The 21,366-nt window shown below is 42.4% G+C and overlaps 1 protein-coding gene across 1 annotated transcript in view; it reads right to left on the bottom strand.

Moving 5' to 3' along the window:
• Nucleotides 1-4,884: 4,884 nt before the first annotated feature.
• The window catches only part of chdh (choline dehydrogenase), a gene marked incomplete at its 5' end in the record, with an annotated part of 49,957 nt that continues 33,475 nt past the window's right edge, over nucleotides 4,885-21,366 (bottom strand). The window contains 7 exons of the mRNA XM_084333552.1: nucleotides 4,885-5,480; nucleotides 6,392-6,494; nucleotides 11,759-11,901; nucleotides 15,553-15,687; nucleotides 16,336-16,465; nucleotides 18,013-18,164; nucleotides 18,833-18,999. Of these exons, the coding sequence (XP_084189678.1) occupies nucleotides 5,062-5,480; nucleotides 6,392-6,494; nucleotides 11,759-11,901; nucleotides 15,553-15,687; nucleotides 16,336-16,465; nucleotides 18,013-18,164; nucleotides 18,833-18,999 (1,249 nt within the window). The 3' untranslated portion in view covers nucleotides 4,885-5,061. The remainder of the gene's footprint in view (nucleotides 5,481-6,391; nucleotides 6,495-11,758; nucleotides 11,902-15,552; nucleotides 15,688-16,335; nucleotides 16,466-18,012; nucleotides 18,165-18,832; nucleotides 19,000-21,366) is intronic.

Here is a 21,366-nt window from a genome sequence, read left to right as displayed (position 1 = left end):
TTCTTGCTGGAGCTCTCATACAGTGTCACTATGACTATGCGTGTGGCTCCTGGTACAACAGTGCCCCCAAAAGTCAGAAAATAAAACTACAGACATCACAAAACAAGCTAATCAGGGTAATACTAAGGCTACCTGCTCGAACCCACCTTGACCCATCTCACTTTGAGGTCATGAGATGGCTTAAGGTGGAAGACAGAGTAAACCAGATAGGGATGTGCCTAGTTCACAGAATAGTGCATGGGGTAGTGCCAGTGTACTTTAACAACTACTTCAACCGTATCAGAGACACCCATGCTTACCAAACAAGGCGCAGCTCAACTGACTTTGTGCCAGTCAGATTCAGGAGCTGTATGGGGAAGGAGTCATTTTTATATTCAGCAGCTGTCTATTGGAATAGTCTGCCCAGTGAACTGAAAACCATAGACAGTGCCGTTAGATTCAAGTCCAGCCTGAAGACATGGCTCAAAAGGGACTATACCTAGACACTTAGCTTAAGGCACCCTTGCATGTTGTATGAGTCTGTATGTATATAAATGTTAAATGGTATATGTGATGTGTTGTGATGTCACGTTTTGTATGATGCATGTTTTAAGCATCACATTCCCCCACCCCCTACAAGGACCACAATGGAAATAAGCTCTGAGCTTTTTTGTGTTTCATCCTTGGCAGTATATCCCGACTGTGCTCTTCTGTCACATGTTTATTTTTTTATATTGTCAAATAAAGTCATTCATTCATTCATTCATTCATTCAAATGTAGGCGTATTTCTACAGAGGACGGGGCATAGACATATATAAAGACTAGATGGCGCAAGGCGGAGTCTCCCGCGTAGTTCACCGGCGGCCATCTTGCTACAGTTAACTACATCTCTGACGTTTTTAACAAACCAAACGGTTGAACATTTTGCAAGCTATGGTTATTTCAATAGTACATGCACTATAGACATGCATGTTATGAGTGGGTGTGACACCCTGTAGCAAGATGGCCGCCATGTAGCAACGTTGGCCAGCAGCGCGGGTGAGTCATCTAGTCTTTATATATATATCTATTAGAGTTGTTCCGATACCGATACCAGTATCAGAAATGCCTCCGATACAGCCTAAAATGCTGGATCGGGTATCGGCGAGTACGCAAGTCTATGCTCCGATCCAATACGACGTAATTTATCACGTGATAGCTCATTTACGCTACACAGGTAAACAACTTGTGTGGTGCTAGCGGAGAGTAAGGATTATAGAATGAACGTGTTTTCAATCTACCGTGAATGAAAGTGTCAATGCTGTTTGTCATTTTAACAGCAGATACACTTTCTTAAATGCCATCGTCCCCGACGGTGTGACGGGGAGCTTGGATGTGTTTCGCTTGCTGGTGTTATTAGCATTAGCTGAAAAGCTAGCTAGTTGGAACAACATCCGCTTTAATGTTACATCAAATCAGATGATCGCCTGTCCTTTCTCGAGGACCTGACACTGGCCGTCTATCAACAATAATGCACCCATGGTGAATCTGATTCAAGCCAAGTAGCTCCCGACTAGCGTTAGCCAACTAACGTTATCAAATGTCAATGTGAAGAACCTTGTGGGGAAGACGAGCTAGTAAACGAGGGTCAGCTAGCTTAGCTTGATAACGGTACCTTGGCTAACATTGGCCACAATTGGGGCTATTCCTAATCCAGCAATAATGGTTGCAGACCTGCAAGCAAATACAGCAAGTTGGGACAGGAGTATTCCAAGGTAAATAACTTTTTTCCCCAGTAACGTTACATTGTCTTTCCATCTAGCTCACTTTAACTGACTAACTTAAGTGTCGTCACTGACCGACCTCTCGCACACAGGCACACAATTAATGACATGTTGCCGGACAGCCATACCGGTGACAATGTTTAGCTAGTCATAGTATTCCCATGATGTGTTTTGCCATACAACATGGCAAATGCCCTAACTCATTGAGCACAGTTGTCAATTAATGATACTAATCTATACAATCACCTGTTGTTGAATAAATACCATTACTTTTTAGTTATTACTAAAAAACTGTATATAAAAGTATCTGAAAAAGAAATTATAATCATTTTATATATATAATATTTTATTATTATTTATTTTTTATCACTGGTATCGGATCAGTACTCGGTATTGGCCGATACGCAAGTTCAGGTATCGGAATCGGTATCGGGAAGGAATAAATGGCATTGGAACATCTCTAATATCTATGGGACGGGTAGCGACGTTTGTGTATCGAGTGGGAAAACCTCTCGCCTCGTCTAATAAAAGAAACAAAATTAACGAATGGCTTCCAAAGTCGGATTACACGATTGCCTTAGAAAAAATTATTGCGGGAACATCGGCCGTCGCCCCCCATTGGCTAAATCGTCAGCAGCGAAAAGGAGAAGACGACGATAGCCGATGGGTCCCGAGATGAATGAGGTAGTGACGCCGATAAACACACACGAGGGGAACAAAACAAGAAAAGGCTTAATAAAATGGCGATATGTATCACAAATGCCAACTATTTAAAAAGTTCACATGCCATTCTTCCGAGAGAGAGAGAAAGTCGGATGTGAAATCGGAGGTGATGGCGACAATGTGGGCTGATAAAGCAGTTGCATCAAGCTCCTACACCGGAATGAATGGGTGGCATTCCAGCAAAGGGCTCTGACATCCTTCTCACAAAGAGCATGACAACACTCCCAGAGATGATCCAGAAAAGGAAAGTGTGCAATAAAATAAGAAGAAAGTCTACTCATAATGTGCAGATTGTTCCAATGGTGGCCCAATAGATGAAACATGGGCTTCCCACATTAGCAATGGTACAAATATCCACAATCGTCATATCTGACCCTCAATTCCAAGCTTCTGTCTAGAAGTGTCACAATATTGTGCTGTCATAATCCTAAGTAGGATGTTTCACCACTGTATCAGCCTGTTTAAACAAGCACTATGGTAGTGGTTAAAAATACAGGCAATTCCCTTTTTTTTTTATCCTCTCTTTCCCCGATTTTTCTCTTTTTTCTCCCCATCCCAATTTAGCCGTTATGCCAATTCCCCCCCTCCCCTACCTGGTCGTTGTGCGCATGTTCCCCCCACTGGTCGGTACAAGGGAACCCTGAAGTCCACCGAATGCTTCCTCCGACACATGCGGAGACAGCCAGTGGCTCTCTTTTCACCTGGCAGCGAGGACTCTCATTGGTGAAGTGTAACGCGTGGGAGGTCACGCTGCCTTCACCACTTCCTGCCTTTCGCTGAGCAGGCGCCCAGACCTGACCTGTAGGCGTCGCTGTCCACAGCGCCAGATTACCACCCAAGACGTCCCTCCCGCTAACTCAGCCAAACGAGCCAGTATGACGATCGGCCCAAGCCGCAAAATACAGGCAATTCCAACCCTGCGGGAGTCACACAATACCTCTTCTTCACAGGTTTCAGGCTTTCCCGTTTATTCCCAACTGTTCCCAACCAGGCTACTTGTTCGAACAAAGGCAATAGTGCCTTTAACAAGAAATGGGGTTGGTAGCTGCTGACAATATCAAAATGGCTACTACAGCGGTCTATAGCCTACCGGAGGTTCTCAAATCTTTTCATAGTTGAGAAATCTCTTCCAAGTGCTTGTCTTTTCATCTCAGATACCAGCAAATGATAGTACTCTATAACCTCCGCCAGTGATGGCTTTAATTAAAACTTACATAATTACAAATGAGAATGTATGTATCAATATCTCAATGTGAGCTAACCAACCAGCAACCACTGAGCTATAGACCTTCTCAAACATGACATACATACACATCCTACATGGGCCCATGTTTACTTCCTATAGCAGTGTTTGCTCATTTCAAAAGCCGACAGGACATAAACTTTCCTTATGGTCTTCAGCCATTTCCAATGTAATTTTTTGTAAATTACACTCTGGGATTCAAATGGTTCAACATTTGAAAATATATCTGGCAAAACATAATTCGGCTGAGATTGTTCCGGGTTCCACGTCCTGCCTAACGCAGACCATTTCACTGGAATTATAATAATAATAATTACTTGCATTTATATAGCGCTTTTCTAGACACTCAAAGCGCTTTACAATGTAGAGTGGAAATTGCCTCCTGCACCACCACTGGTAGCACCCAACCTTGGGCTACGCAGGCAGGCAGGTTATGTTGCTAGGGAACAGTTTCCTGTCAGTTATTGTATTAGCAAACAATTTAGTATGTATATGTTGTCAAGTTGAAACCGTCTATTTTGACCATTCATCCTGCTACCCTGATGAAGAGCCGCTAGCGCTGGGTCTCACAACGTTGTCCACTAGAAGAAGTGTTATTCTGCTGTCATTCACAAACTGGCTTTGACTGCGATCCAACTGTGGTCTTCTCAGCCTACACTTTACCCGACAACAGCAAGGTGAATAATCCGGTTTGTTTCTATGTGAACATAATCCATACTTTTGTCAGACAGGATTATCATTTCTGTGTTTCCTCGCGGCTGAAACGTGATAGTGTCATACATACCTGCTGACACTCGCGTTCGGTCATTTCTCCAGTTAATCTCCCGACAAAAAAAAAACGGTTCTAGCAGTTTGTGGCACATTTTTCAGATTTTTACAGATTGTGAAAGTACAGAATGTAAGCTTTCAAATGATTTTCAGATTTTTACAGATTGTGAAAGTACAGAATGTAAGCTTTCAAATGATTTTCAGATTTTTTTTCAAATCTGAAGAAGAAGATAATGCTTATTTGGATCTCGTTCAGCCTCAAGGCTCAGAGCAGAGAAAAGCAGAGAAAACACCATTTAAAGATTTTCTGCATTTTCAACTCCTTGGCAGTCAGGTACTAGGTGTGAACAATAGCTCTAAATGATTTAGCTAATTTAATGGGGAAAAAACCTCAGAAAATTAGTAGGTAGAGCAGATACTAGGCTAATGGCTGAGACACACAATTTGTTCAACGAGAGAGTAAGCAGGTAAAGTGTTGATTCCAACGGGATGTAGAAAAAAAAACTAAAAAAGAACATGGGATGACGTCCGGTTTCATCCCCATCAACACTCCCACTTCCTCAGCTCCTCAGCCCCTCAGCCCCTCATCGCTGCGCTCCAAGCGTCGGGGGCTGATACACGGGCACTCCGGCGTCCACGAGTGCCGGGCGACCTCTGATGATGTCGGCGGCCTTCTCTGCCATCATGATGGTCGGGGCGTTCAGGTTGCCGCTGACAACGCTGGGCATGATGGAGGCGTCGACCACGCGGAGCCCCTCCAGGCCGAGGACGCGCGTGTCGGAGTCGACCACGGCCGCCGGGTCAGAGGGAGAGCCCATCTTACAGGTGCAGGACGGGTGGTAGGCGCTGTCGGCCTTCTGGCGGACGAAGGCGTCGATCTCGGCGTCGGACTGGACCTGAGGCCCCGGCTGGATCTCGGCGCCGCGGAACGGGTCGAAGGCCTTCTGGGCGAAGATCTCCCTGGAGAGCTTGACGCTCTCCCTGAACTCCCATACGTCTATGTCTGAGGCCCGGGGGGGAGGAGGGAGGAGAGGAGAGGAGAGGAGAGGAGAGGAGAGGAGAGGAGAGGAGAGGAGAGGAGAGGAGAGGAGAGGAGAGGAGAGGAGAGGAGAGGAGAGGAGAGGAGAGGGAAGGGGGGGAGAGGAAAGGAGAGGAGAGGAGAGGAGAGGAAAGGAAAGGAGGGGAGAGGGAAGTGGGGGGAAGGAGAGGGGAGGCGAGGGGAGGAGTAGAGAAGGGAGGGGAGGCAAGGGGAGGAGAGTAGAGGAGGAGAGGGGAGGAGAGGAAAGGAAAGGAAAGGAGGGGAGAGGGGCTCAAGGGAGAGGGGCTCAAGGGAGAGGGAAGGGGACAAAAGGAGAGGGGAGGCAAGGGGAGGAGAGTAGAGAAGGGAGGAGAAGAGAGGAGAGGGGAAGAGAGGAGAGAAGAGGAGAGGGGAGTATAGAAGAGGAGAGGGGAGTATAGGAGAGGGGAGGAGAGTATAGGAGAGAGGAGAGGAGGAGAGAAGGAACAAAAGGAAAGGGGAGGAGAGGAGAGGGGAGGAGAGGACAGGAGAGGGGAGGAGAGAGGACAGGAGAGAAGAGGAGAGGAAACATGAATGGAGGAGAGGGGAAAGGAGGGAACAAAAGGAGAGGATAGGAGAGATAATAAGACATTAGCATCAACAGCGTTAGCCATCTGTTTCTATATGTTTTTCCATTGTGTTTATCTCTTTTTGGGGGGGAAACCCTTGCGAGCACAGGGGAGAACATGCAAACTTCACACAGAAAGGCCCGGGAGATACCCCGGCAACCTGGTCCCCAAGCGGGAATCGAACCGAAGACCTTCTCGCTGTGAGGCGACAGTGTTAACCACTGCACCACCGTGCCGACCACTTACCGTGCCGACCACTTGACCCTCATCCATGACCCCTCATCTTACCCGTGGAGAGATAGTTAGGCTGCAGGATGGGATGATCCAGGGGGTTGGCGCTCCTCAGCTTCATCCATCCAATGCTGGTGCTCCTCATAGGTCCAACATGAACCTACAACACAGGAACATCAACCCTCATCAACTCTCTGGTCTTCAGGGTGGGGAGAGAGGAATGCCAGGGTTTGGTTTTTATCCCTGGGCATCTGATTGGAGCGTAACTGGTTAGTTAACAGTGCAGTGAGCCTCCTTTGCAGTGAGCCTCATCAACAAGGACCGGGACCCCCACTGACACCCCCCACTGTGTTACATTAACCCTTTCACTACCACACTACCAAATGGTTAACCCTTTCACTGCGACAATACAGAAGGTTAATCATTTCACTACCACACTACAGACGGTTACCCTTCTGTAACATTCTGTAGTGTGGTAGTGAAAGGGTTAACACACCCTCACTGGACTATATTTAAGCATTACATCACGCGCAGGAGTGGTTTGTGAACAATAAACCATGCCTAGGGGTGGTCGTTAGACCCCCCTAGGCATGGTTTATTGTTCACAAATCACGACTGCAAGTGGTGTAAAGCTTTTATACAACTGCCACATTCATCCAACCTTATTTCTATACAATAAACACACATTAATCGAAGATTTATTGAAAAAACCATCCGCCAGAAAAAGTAGTTCCCACAACTACAAAAAAGACAATTTGCCTCCATGTGGAAGCAGCTTGAAGTGCATCCAACCAACTAACACATCCAACTGTGTATTATTGGAATGATTGAGAGAAGTTGCCTCATGTGGAAGCAGCTTGAAGTGCATCCAACCAACTAACACATCCAACTGTGTATTATTGGAATGATTGATTGAAAATTGTATTACCAGATGCAGAATGGGTACAATACAGTACGGCTCAATACACACAATTGTTAAGGGAATGCAGACCTACTTTCCATAGAACTTCATTCTTAGATGCTTCTATAGAAAGTAGGTAAAACAAATTAAAAAGTGTTCTTTGCCCTATAGGAAAAAAACGTTTTCTTCGCCCTATGTTTTTATTTATTTTTTTAAACCTACTGTAGAGGGCCTAAACTTAACCAGTTGGAAACCAAGCGTACAGTAATAAAATTAGCAATCAATCAATCAACTCAATAGGCCATGCTCACTTAGAACAGCGCAGCACCCAGCTCTCTCTCAGTCTGACCCGCGTTGCAGACAGGAGTGTGTGTGTGTGTGTGTGTGTGTGTGTGTGTGTGTGTGTGTGGGGGGGGGTGTGGCGGTGGGTGGAGACTAGAGCTAGCGCTGACAGTCAGAGAGGAGGAAAAAGAAATTGAAAAAAAATGTAAATTAATCAATCAATCAAATCGCGATTTTCTTTTGTTACACAATTATTCAAGACCCATCAATTACATCATCCAACATTGTTTAAACGACTAAGACATTCGCTGTGACAGAATCGCTTGATATTTAGTCGTTTAGTCGCTATCAACATATCCATTTGTAAAGATTATTGTCCACCTTCTTATGATCCGGCGGATTGATGTGATGTGATTCGGTTGTGGGCGGGTCCTGGGCCAGCAAGCGTGGACTGATCGCAATACATACGTGTAAATGGACTGTTTCAGCCAATCAGAATCGAGAAATTTGCATGCCGTTGTATACATTTATATATACACTCTTCATACTTCACTGTTCATGCTTTTGCACATTACTGCTCAATTGCACAATCCTTTTTATTCTAAATAGTGCATATACTCGACCACATTGTGCACAATTGTACAGCCCTGGCCTATTTTATTTTACTTTATTAACCTTTATTTACCCAGGGTAGGTGCTCTGAGCACGGATACTCTTTTTCAGGAACGCCCTGCTTCACATTCACACAGTTACATTCACACCAGGGAGCTGCCCAGTACAACCACAGTCTGTCACCGTTGGCCACTGAGCAACTCCACTGGAGCAGTTGGGGGTTAAGTGCCTTGCTCAAGGGCACTTCAGCGGTTGGTGTTAAGGGTATGGGAGAGAGTTATTAATTTACTTCCCCAGCTCAGTTTTTTCCCTGCCGGTCCGGGGGATGGAACCAGCGACCTTCCGGTCACAAACCCGCTTCTCTAACCATTAGGCCACCCGCTGCCCCATAATAATAATAATAATAATAATAATAATAATAATAATAATAATAATAATAATAATAATAATAATAATAATAATAATACATTTTATTTTACAATTCCATTCTATTGTACTTCTATTTTAATTTAGTTTATATTCCATTTTATCTTATTCTACCTTTTATTTTATTCTACCGTAATTGTCTGTCCGTTAATGTCGCACCAAATGACCGAATCCAATCAGTACAAAATGTAAACAGAAATTAACGTTTATTTGCTGATGAACATCCACGCTCATTCACTTGTAAACAGGTTGGATAACACAGTGGCAGCGTGTTTGCACAGCAAAATTGTATATAAATCATTTGCATACATGCAGCAGACCCACAGATAACAGATTGTTTATGAAAATACCTCAGATGCCAATACTGTCAGATGGTTATCTATAGGGATGCCCCGATCACGTTTTTTGCCACCGATACCGATCACCGATCGTCGTGAGCCATATCGGCCGATACCGATCCGATACCGATCGTTTTTGATTAAAAGAAATTAAAATTTATTTTATATAATTTTTTTTATTATTATAAAATATATATTATATAATTAGACTTGTACTTGTATTATCTGCGAGACATCGCCACCACGCAACAAGCTCCACTGTCTGTGTGTACTCTAGTAGCCTCCAGCTACGGCCAGGATTCTCCGGCGCTGCACCTGGACCCTATTGGTATAACGTTACTTAACTGTGCTCAGCAAGCCCTCAGCTCGAATACGCATCGAATCAGTGTTATAAGACATTGATATCAGGAGCTATCTGTAGCTACTGCTAGCAGGATATATAACGTTAATACAACGCCTCAGTGAATTATTTAGTTCAATGGGACATTTCGTTTTTAACAGTGAACTAACTTGCGCTAACGTGAGCTAACAGCTAACAGCTAACAGGTATCATACATACCTACTATACTTGCTGGAGCGTTTGTTGATGTCAGGAGCTGGCCGGCTAGATACCGTTCGGTTAGACAATGCCTCATCATGTATTAAACTAAAAGTGAATAGTTGACTGGGTCATTTTGTAACGGTAGCTAAGCTAACGTTAGCTCAAGGAGACACCGTCCTCCCGTGTCTCACTAGACTAGACCCGTGTTTACATGCGTACGGGAGGGGCTGGAGGAATGAGCAGACGCCGCACCACCGGTGTCTGAGACAGAACTCAGCGACAGCGAGTGAGATCGGGTTTGACGATCGGTGAAAATAAAGCATTATCACCGATCACCGATCGCATATTTATACTGATTATCGGCCGATAACGATCGGTGGCCGATCGATCGGGGCATCCCTAGTTATCTATGCCTATGTTTGTCAATTTCTCTTTCAGCTATACCTAAAATCGGACACAATTGTAGCCATCATGCGATTTGTCTCAAACGAGCCTATTATCACAGTCTGTCTATGGGGGGAAAAAAGAGGTACTCTGACATCGCCGTTTGGGGCGGGGCAGGGTGTGCGGCGTGGTGAAAATATCAACCATAACACCAGAAATACAGGGCAATTACACACCAGCAAAGAAAACATGTTGGAGGGAGTGTGGACAGGAAGGGGCGAACCATACACACATATTCTGGGGATGTCAGAAGATAAGGCACTACTGGGAAGAGATAGGAGGGATAATAAATGAAATAATAGGATACGAAATACCCCAGGGAGCCCAAGTATTGTATTTGGGGAATCTGTCACAAGAAGGAATCCAAGGGGAAGACAAATATTTGATTAAGATATTGATAGTGGCAGCCAAGAAAGCTTTAACTAAACTGTGGTACAAGGTAGAAGTGCCGACAAAGGATCAATGGATAGAGTTGGTAGAGGGGATACAGGAAATGGAGAGAATCACACATCTGCTGAGGCTGCAAGAAGAAAAGTTTGAATGGAAATGGGGAAAATGGGAAGAATACAGGAGGGGAAGTAACGACATCACAGAGGTTTGAAAAGGATACAAGGAAATGAATAAAAATGTAAATAAATAATGCAAATGTAGAATGGACAGAAGGACCCATGCCACACTTTTTCTTTACTCATTTTTGTCTATTTGTTTTATATTTATGTACTGTGTATTGTCTATGAATGTTGTCTATGTATGTTGTTGAAAAAATAAAAATAAAAACTTAAGTTTAAAAAAAAAGAAAATATCAACCACTAGGGTCGCGAAATGACAGCAAAATGACTATGGGTGTAGTTACTCTATTAACACTTTAACTGCCAAAAACGCCGAAACTCGTCATTCCCCGCCATGCTCAAGTTGCAGAGGACGCCGGACTCGTCTTTGATATCAATATTTCAAAAATCTGTGATCGGAATCATATTTCCCCTCTGCAGCCTTGACACACAGTTCTGATCTCCTCTCAATCCTCTAGCGGTTCAAGAGCGCCATCTGGTGGCCGATCGGCAGATCGAAAAACCGGATGTCAACCTTTAACCCGGCAGGACTCACTCCATATGTGGTCCGGGCACTCGCTAATGTTAGAGAGACTCAGTCTTCACACAGTGAACATCGATCGGTGGAAATAACTAGAAAAAACAACATGATTTGGACGTATATACTATTATACAACCTGGAAATAGATTCGGTATTTCGACATCCCATAATTGAAAACTGTATACTCCACGCTGATCGCCCAAAGGCCCGAGGAGACTGGGGTGAGTTTTAGCGTTATATTCGAATGTGTTCTTTATTAACTGCTATGATGAACATATGACCCACATTAGATGAATGGTATAACGTTGCCCACGGAATTATAAACGCCCCCTCGCCCATCCGGTCAACATCAGATGACGTGTAGTAAATTCTAGAAGTACGTCCAATTGAAATTTTTGATCTCGCACAGATTCCTACCAAACTGTATTTCATCATCAATATAATGCATTTGGGGCTATAAATCACGTTCTGGAGAAAGCTGCAGAAAGAGATGAAAACATACTTATACTTTAGACCATATTTTAGTATGAATATGTGAATGAAAAAGTTTAACGTTGCTACACCATGAACAATACATATAGGACCTTGAATGGGCCCTAATAATGGCAATCTAGCAATAGAATTTAAAAAGTTATAGCCCTGCAAAGAATGGGAACTTCTCCATGTTAAATAGAGCTGGCAACGGATGGTATATCATGAATTTAACCTTAGGCAATCAAAGTGTTAATCACATTGAACTGTATGAAAAAAGAAAAAAGAAAAAAGTAATAATGTGACACACACACACGCACCTGGTAGGCTTCTATCTTGGAGGCAACTCGTCCATGGTCGATGACCTGTGACGGCAGGAAGTGGAACTGGATGTCAGGGTGGGTGACACCTGGCCGTGTCCGGATGAACCCCCCGCTCTCCAGGTGGGCCGTGGCTCCGTAACCTAGGAGACAAGGGAGTGAGTGGCGGTGCCACGTGTGCCCATAGCTGATCCGGTGTTCAGCTTAAGTAACTGCACCATGATAATAATATCACACCTATCACTGGTGTGTTCAATGTAAAGCTGTGGCTGAGCACCGGAGATGGGAGTCTGCAAAAAAAAAAACTGTGGTTGCGTAGATGCAAATTATTGTATATACTGTATTATACAGTCATTTGCAAACATATACATTATAGTGCATCATTTGCATACATGCAGACCTACGGATAACAGATGGCAATACTGTTAGATTGTTATCTATGCCTATGTTTGTCAATTTCTCTTTCATCTGCCTAAAATGGAACTTCTTACCAAGGAACACCCAACCCTAAATATAGCTTTACCATGGAACACCTAACTCTAAATATAGCTTTGCCAAAGGACACCGTGACCTAACTCTATTAGAAATGTCTGTGGAAAGAGAGATAACGAACAAAAATATTCCATGGAACACCACAGACGCTTATGTGCAAACAACATAAACACATTTGTATTGCCTATATGTATCTATTGTCTTCCTATTACCCTGAATTTCCCTAATATTCAAGATTCAAGAAGTTGATGAAATGCGGGTGGCCATGCCCGCTTTGATTGTGCAATAATACAATAGTAAATCAAATAAGTAGAAGATAATAAAATAGACATAAAATAGACATGTTAAAGTCCTGAGATACGGTAAATGCAATACACTGTTCGCTGCGAATTAAGGCACTGGGTCCTATGTACACTACTATACAATATACAGTTTTTACACCCTATCCGGTAACACTTTATAATAACACTCAGTTATAAGACCTTTATAAGGTATTTGTAGATAATGAACTAATCATGAACAAATCATTTATATACACATTCGTAAATAATTATTAAATCATTTATAACTATATTTGTATAACATTTACAAATTAGTTCTACATTATTTATAACTCCTTATCAACATTGTTTGTACTTGATTTGTTCATCATTAAATAATGTTGTTTAATGTGTAGTAACACATTTGTAGATGCTTTGAAAAATGGATATGAAAAAACGACTACACTGTACCTATTTATTTGTTCATGTTCAACAAATGATTTGTTAAGACATTCATAAAACATCTATAAATCATTTGCAGATGCTATTGTGTGCCCTAATCTGAAGTGAAGCCTATTCATCATTAACAAATGTCTAATAGTTAATTATTTGTTTACTTTTTCATCACCTGTTTCAAATGTTGGGTGGGCACTAGGACCCAGGAGTACCCTGGCCAGGGTGTGTAGACGGAAGTCTCACACGAGTGAGACTTGACTTCATGTTTGTTGCCGTCTGTTTGAATGGAAGCACGATATATTAGCAGAGCCAAGTTATTCGTGCTGCCCCACGCTTTTATTAAGGTATGAGCAGGCTAAACACCTTTTTTGTTGGTAAATCTATTCCATCATTTCCGACCTACAACTCTTGTTGTGTAGACGTACTTGATGTGGTGGGCGCTAACCGCTAACGTTATATTTGAAAATGTGTTTGTTCCTAATGTGTGCTCAGTATATTGCGGTATGTGATGATGACACACAAGGGTAATAATTATTTGTATTTTCAGGCTGTATAGGCGCCTGTCTACAACATTTGTAACAGGTGATGAAAAAGTAAACAAATAATTAACTATTAGACATTTGTTAATGATGAATAGGCTTCACTTCAGATTAGGGCACACAATAGCATCTGCAAATGATTTATAGATGTTTTATGAATGTCTTAACAAATCATTTGCTGAACATGAACAAATAAATAGAGGTACAGTATAGTCGTTTTTTCATATCCATTTTTCAAAGCATCTACAAATGTGTTACTACACATTAAACAACATTATTTAATGATGAACAAATCAAGTACAAACAATGTTGATAATGGGTTATAAATAATGTAGAACTAATTTGTAAATGTTATACAAATATAGTTATAAATGATTTAATAATAATTTACTAATTAACTAATACATGATTTGTTCATGATTAGTTCATTATCTACAAATACCTTATAAAGGTCTTATAACTGAGTGTTATTATAAAGTGTTACCCTATATCCTTATGCTATACTTGCTATTTCTAAACTATACTATACAAGAACCACAACAGTTCTTTCCTTAACACAATGGCGCCCGACCGCGGAGATCTCCGTGTTTCGATTCCACCCATTGTGGACAGAGTTGTTTTTGCTTTTATTCCATTTTAATAACCTATTCAAGGTTGCCGAGATGCACTGCAGATGTACCCTACTCTTTGAATTCGAGTAAGTGCAATACCGGCCAGATCCTCTTAGGGGCGCTATCGCGATAATGCAGTGTGCCCTGTGGCTGAACGGAGCAGTCTTTTTTTTTTACTTTCAATGGAGTTTTCAGTTAGCAGGATTCTGGATGTGCAGCATGTAGCTTGGATTACGCTTGGAATGCGGATTTCACTATGCAATAAGGGGATTTATCATCAGCCAATGGACATATCGATCTACCAGATGGCGATCGATAACGGGGAAATGCTCATAGGGGGGATCCCACCGGCCCACGGTAAGATCTTTTTCACTGCCTTGTTTTGATAGCCATCCATTCGATCAATGAATGAGGCTAATGCGGTTATTGGTAATCAATCATCAGAAACGACGTCCCCCGCCCCCCCCCCCTTTCATGCATACATGCTTGAGGATCGTGCCGATGATATGCAGTTTGAGTTATTTCTGTAGCATATGTATAACGGAAATGCCATTGGATTTAACATTATTAGCTATTAGCCCTGTTTCTCCCCTTCCAGGAAATATCCTAGTCAAAATCTCGTATAACGCTTATATTCACGGCGCTATAACATGAGAACGTATTGATGAAAAAAAAAAATCTTTAAGCCATTTTGAAGGGACGGTTTATGGTCTCAATTGACAATGAGAATGGACAGATAGCAATACTATAAAGTATAGATTTAGCTCTACAAACAGCCCCACGTCTGTTTACATTTGCCGGTCCTCTAGAGATTTATTAGACGCATCCCAATGGGATGTGTTAAAGTTACCTATTTTTTCCTCGTTCCTTTAAAGTGTCCTTTCCATTGTGTTTAAAGTGACCGTTTGTGTGTGAGCGAATGCAGAATGTGTGTTGTGTGTGTGCTCATAGGGGATCAATGATCAATGGAATATCTTATCTTATCTCATGTGTTTGTGTGTGTGTGTGTGTGTGTGTGTGTGTGTGTGTGTGTGTGTGTGTGTGTGTGTGTGTGTGTGTGTTTGTATGTGTGTGTGTGTGTGTGGTTGTATGTGTGTCTGCGTCTGTGCGTGTGTTATTGAGTGCCATTTACTTTTATTGCATTTAAGCAGAAAAGCCTGATTGAGATAAAGAATCTCTTTGTGTCCTGGCCAAGGCGGGTAGCAGCACATTTAAGGGTGCAGGGTTGCAGACAGACAGATAGCATAGAACAATTGGTAGACAGAGAGGAAATTGGTATCCATCTTCTTGGAGAAGACGGTAAGTGCATATCGCATAATGTTGGCGTGCTTCTTTAAATACATCAGTTCTTCTCCGAGCAACCTGCTTTTCTTTCAGGCTTTTCATGTGCGCCGTCAACGCAGCAGTATGGTTTTCTGAGCTGTTGTGTGTGTTACCTATGAACAGGGCGAGCCACTCCAGGCCTATCTTCACCATGCGGAAGGGTTTCTGGGCTTTGTAGAGGGTGATAGGCTGAGTGCACTGCTGCTGGACATATAACTCCAGGTGATCCTGAAGATTACTGCCTACACCTGAGGAGAGAGTGAGAGGGGGGCGGGAGATAGAGAGAGAAGGAGAAAGAGAGAGGGGGAGATAGAGAGAGAGAAAGAGAGAGAGAGGGGGGGAGAGATAGAGAGAGAGAGAGGGGGGGAGAGAGAGAGAGGGGGGGGAGAGAGGGGGGGGGAAGAGAAAGACAGAATGTAATCAAAATGTATATTATGTGATAGGTGTCGTGCAAATCCTCAAGAGCACAAATATATTTTTTAGTATATATATATAGATATAATCGTCAAGTCAAGTCAACTTGTTTTTTTTTTTTATCATACTCTTTGAAATGATCATACAAAGGAAGCTAGCATAAAGTTAAAGAACACAGCCATGATGACTGGTCACCAGCTGTATAATATGTGGAGCTTGTTAAATATGCAGCTAGTTTTAGTATTTATAGTTTTACTACTTAAATAGCCCTGTGTTCTTGTGAGGTTTGACCTATGTCCCCGCAACGATAGGAAGATCCTGCCTAATGTCATTTTGGCATATCGTCAACTAATCTCATCAAAATACAAATACAAACATGCAGATGCACCCACACACGCGCACACACACACACACACACACACACACACACACACACACACACACACACACACACACACACACACACCACACACACACATTACCTGGTAGATGCTGAACCACAGGGATGTCTAGTGGTGTGAGGTCATCGGCGTCTCCCACCCCAGACAGCATGAGGAGCTGAGGGGTGTTGATGGCTCCACCACTCAGGATCACCTCTTTATCTGCAAACACCTGGAACACAGACATCAACACACTGATGAAGGTTGAAGGTTTTTATTTAGACAACAAAACATATACAGATTATTACTCTATTATACATTTTTGTCAAGGATAGGAACGAAAAAGGTGCAATGACTTATTTACATCGTTGTCCTTGGATGTCAAGGATGCTTGAAACAACACATACAACTCATTACAGGAAATCAATCACAATTATTACATTTGCATAGTAATAATGGCACAACCATAAATTAATACAAACAAAGCACAGTTGTTGTTACAATGTTCTTCTAGCCGAGAGTCCGTGTGTCTCAGGAAGCACCCCCAGGGGGAGGGGATTTGGGGGTTGGGAGGGAGGACGGAGAGTGGTTCTGGCCTAAACTAATTACAGTTGCTATTAGTTGGTATCAGAGGGTATGACACGTGAACAAACTAATGAATGAATGACTGGATACATGAACAAACAAATTAATTAATGGATACATGAACAAACAAATTAATGAATGAATGAATGGACACATGAACAAACTAATTAATTAATTAATCAATGGACACATGAACAAACTAATTAATGAATGAATAGACACATGAACAAACTAATTAATTAATGAATGGACACATGAACAAACTAATTAATTAATGAATGGACACATGAACAAACAAATGAATGAATGAATGGACACATGAACAAACAAATGAATGAATGAATGAATGGACACATGAACAAACAAATGAATGAATGGACACATGAACAAACAAATGAATGAATGAATGGACACATGAACAAACAAATGAATGAATGAATGAATGGACACATGAACAAACAAATGAATGGACACATGAACAAACAAATTCATTAATGAATGGACACATGAACAAACAAATGAATGAATGGACACATGAACAAACAAATGATTGAATGAACAAATGAATGAATGAACAGACACATGAATGAATGAACAGTCAAATGAATGAATAATCGAACGGACGAAAATATGTATGGATGTATGAATGGATGAAAGGATAAATAAATAAATGGATGAACCCGAGTAGTAATGAATACTGGTACGACACACTGGTATATACTGTAGATACAAATAGTACAATAAAAAAACAAGAAGAAGACAAAAAATATATGTCCTCTCTGTGTGTTCAGTAGAAAGTTATCTGGCTGCAAGCTAACCTAGCTTAGCACAAATGCATAGAAGCGGATACGGACCAGCTAGCCTAGCTGTTGGCCAAAAACACCTCTCCCGGAGTTTTAAGCTAGGCTAGTGGTCCGTATCCGCTTCCATTCATTTGTGCTAAGCTAGGCTAGCTTGCGGCCGGATAGCTTTCTACGGAACGCACAGAGAGGAAACTGGCATCTATCTTCGTGTCTGACTCTGGAGAAGACGGTAAGCACATGACCCATGAATGTTGCCGTGTTCCTTTAATGGCGTCCCGTGTCATTGGGGAACAAGCCAAACATCATGCGACTGTCATCGCATGGTGTATAGAGAAAAAAACATTACCAAACAAACTGACCAATCAGAACATAGAACCTTCCTCTCTCGCACCTTCTTCTTCTGTCCGTTCTGGATGTACTCCACGCCCACGGCCCGCCTCCCGTCAAACAGAACCCTCGTTGTCAGACAGCGGACCTCGGTCTTCAGGTTGGGCCGACTCAACACCGGTCTCAGGTACGCACTGGCCGTGCTCCACCTCCTCCCTGGGGAAGAGGAGGCAACAGGAAGAGAGATGAGGGTGATGGTGAAGGTAAGAACGCCAAAGAGGTTGATTATAATTATCTTTTCAAGGAACAGGTTGGGGTCCCTGTGAGTGCATTGCTAGAAGATTAAACGAGGGAACCTATAGGGAGGTGTAGTGGTTACGTCATTGCCGTTTTTCGTGTTCCACCCTCTGTCCAACGCAATGTATTTCCCCATTGCCCATTTCTAAATCGGCTTGTTTAAAACAAATAAAGCATTAACATTTGCATGGTGTACCTTTCTGTGCTTATTCATCCACAATCTAAGCCACATTTTTTTTCAACCAAAAATGCTTAAACAAAATGTTAGTGATAAAAGGGAACTCATTTTGTGCAAAAATGGAAAGCTTTTAGATTTCCATGCGGCAGAATTGTTACAATAGCCGATAATCCATTTTCCCAATGATAAATCCCTATACGGGTGGAACAACCAGTGACGTCAGACTACACCTCCCTATTGCTTCTGGAGAATTGCATGGCTTAAAACAACTGAACGTGTTTTGCCTGGTCAAAACCTAGAACCTTAGAGGATACATGCAAATGTGTCTAATTTACATTGCTCTCTCAATTCCCAACAGTATTCTTCTCCAATATCAGTTCCCTTTAAACACAATAAAACTTTAAACTACCTTTAAAGATAGTCATGTCCATCCAGCCCAGGCCTTCCTGCTGGTGGCCATTCATATCATCTGTGAATGGGTACCCAACCTGCTGGCCTGCCTCTATGAACGCCTGGTGGAGGGGGTGGTTGGTCCTGCCTCTGGAGACATGTAGAGGACCACTGCCTCCGCGGTACCTATAGTGCACACAAATGGCATTCTCTCAGGGGAAGTACTGGGGTATCGACGATCACAGTGGCCTAACTCTGAACGATTCTGAACTTGTCTGTTGCCTATATTTATTCTCACTGCATATAACTATCCACACCTGTCTGTACTTACCTGCACATAGTCCTGTACTATATCTATACATATTCAGTCATACTGTCTGTATTTATTATACTACAACTCTGTACATACATCTGATTAGCACTACACTCAGTAGTGCCAATTTGTATATTTTATTTGCATTTGCACTCTTGTTGGATGCCAAACTTACTTTCATTGCACTGTACTTGTGCTGTATAATGACAATACATTTTAATCTAATCTAATCTAATCTAACTAATCTAATCTGTTTCAAGATGTAAGGTTCTGGCATCAGCCAAATGTTCAGATGTGCCTTTCTGGTAAGTCTGTAGTGCTATTGACTTAATGGGGCAACAGTGGCTCAGGAGGTAGGCTCCTCCCGGGCAGCGTGTCGAAGTGTCATTGAGCGAGACAATTAACCCAAGGCTCGAAATTGCGACCGCTTTGTTCGCATTATGCTCCCGAAATTTTATCTGTGCGACCTCAAAATATAATTGGGAGCATAATTTTGTGCAAGTGCAAATAATTGTTCTGGTGCGACCTCCTCCCCCCTCCCTGAACGTCCCTTTCTCTGTACATTTGCTAGTTTGTACACTCAGTATGTGCCTTGTGAGTTGACAGTGACCATTCTAACCAATCAAACGTGAGCTTGGCGTTCTTACGTTTAATGCTGGTTAAGATTAGCCGTCAATCACTCCCTTTCGTGGCACTCCACTGTCACGTGACAGTGCTAACGTGTTAACTAGGCTAATTAGAATTTCTTTGATGTTACCTGAAAACAAAAGTTTATTATAAATGTATTAAAGTTACCTAACTAGCTAAATTACCTAAAATCAAAAAATATGAAGTGAACGATTACAGCAGTAATGTTACTCAAAACATAACAGATGTAGTCGCTGCTGAAACAGTTGGCGATGGCGATGTGGATGCACTAGCAGTGAAGAAGGTGTACACTTTTTCGGAGCGAGTGTGAGGGCTGCGTGTGTGTGTGGGTCACAAGCAGATAATAGAGACTCTTTAAGTTATCCGTGTAACGAATAACCACTAAACTGCTTACGCAGACATTAACACATTGCCCGCCGGGCATTGTACCCATCTAATGCCCCTCTCTGCCAGCGCTATAAGTCTATGGAGTGACTCACCTTCTTTGCAGGGCTATAACTTTTAAAATTGTATTGCAATATTGACATTACTATGGCCCATTCAACATCGATTATCTATCGTTCAGGATGTGGGAACGTTATACTTTTTCATTCATACATTCATACAAAAATACCTTCTAGAATATAAGTATGTTTTATCGTTTTCTGCAGTAATTCCTAGAACGTGAGTTATAGGCCTAAGCGCATATATAGATTATCGATTTCCGTTTCCCCCCTATACACACTATATTAAAAAATTTAACTGAATATGATCGGTATACGTTATGCTTCATCATGCGTGGAGGAAAGGGGGGGGGGGGGGTCGTTTATAATTCCCCGATCATCAGTAAATGCTTTATGTAGTATGGGTGGATATATTGATCAGATGGTTTGCAAACATGGTGGGCAAAAGAAAGTTCCAAAAGAAACACAAGAAAACTACCATAAAAGGCTCAGCCTCTATAAAACAAAGTGTAAAATAAAGCCAGTTGCCCAAAACAAGAATGGCTACAAAGAAAGGCTAAATGCTGAATAGGGCAGAGATCAGCACTAAGGAAGGATAGCCAACACAAAGGAAATGAAAAAGCAGCCAACAACACTGCTAGACTCAAACCTAAATAGACTCAGCTTTACCATAGGCACAGCTGTACTGCATCAGGTGCAATCAAGCCCACACACCTGCCGACCCATGAGGCAATTAACCAGAGGCCAGTGGTTGACAGCTATCCCTCACAGAAAAGCAAAATAGACAACTGTCCCTCACAGAAAGGTGAAATAAGGCCAAAACCATGACAGAGAGTGGCTGAAGGACTTGAATGGATTCGGTATGAGAGCGGCGCAATGCACTGTGTACACTGTAAAGCCTGTGGAACGGAGATCGCAGGTAACAGTGCATTTGCAACGGAGTCGACACATTTTAAGCGTGAGAGCTTAACGAAGCATGGAGACAGCACAAAACACAAGAAATGCCGTGACAAATGTGTGGCAACGAAGAATTCAGGCTTGATTGGTCAGGCATTTATTCGACAACATGCTGCTGGCCGTTTGAGCTGAAGATCAAATGTAACACTGCCTACTCCATTGCCAAAGAGGAACTCGCCTTCACTCAATTTA

The sequence above is a fragment of the Notolepis coatsorum genome (genome assembly GCF_963971535.1).
Source record: "Notolepis coatsorum genome assembly, chromosome: 17".
Classification (NCBI taxonomy): Eukaryota; Metazoa; Chordata; class Actinopteri; order Aulopiformes; family Paralepididae; genus Notolepis; species Notolepis coatsorum.
Note: the sequence above shows the minus strand (reverse complement) of the source record. Positions and strands in the feature narration are given on the sequence as shown.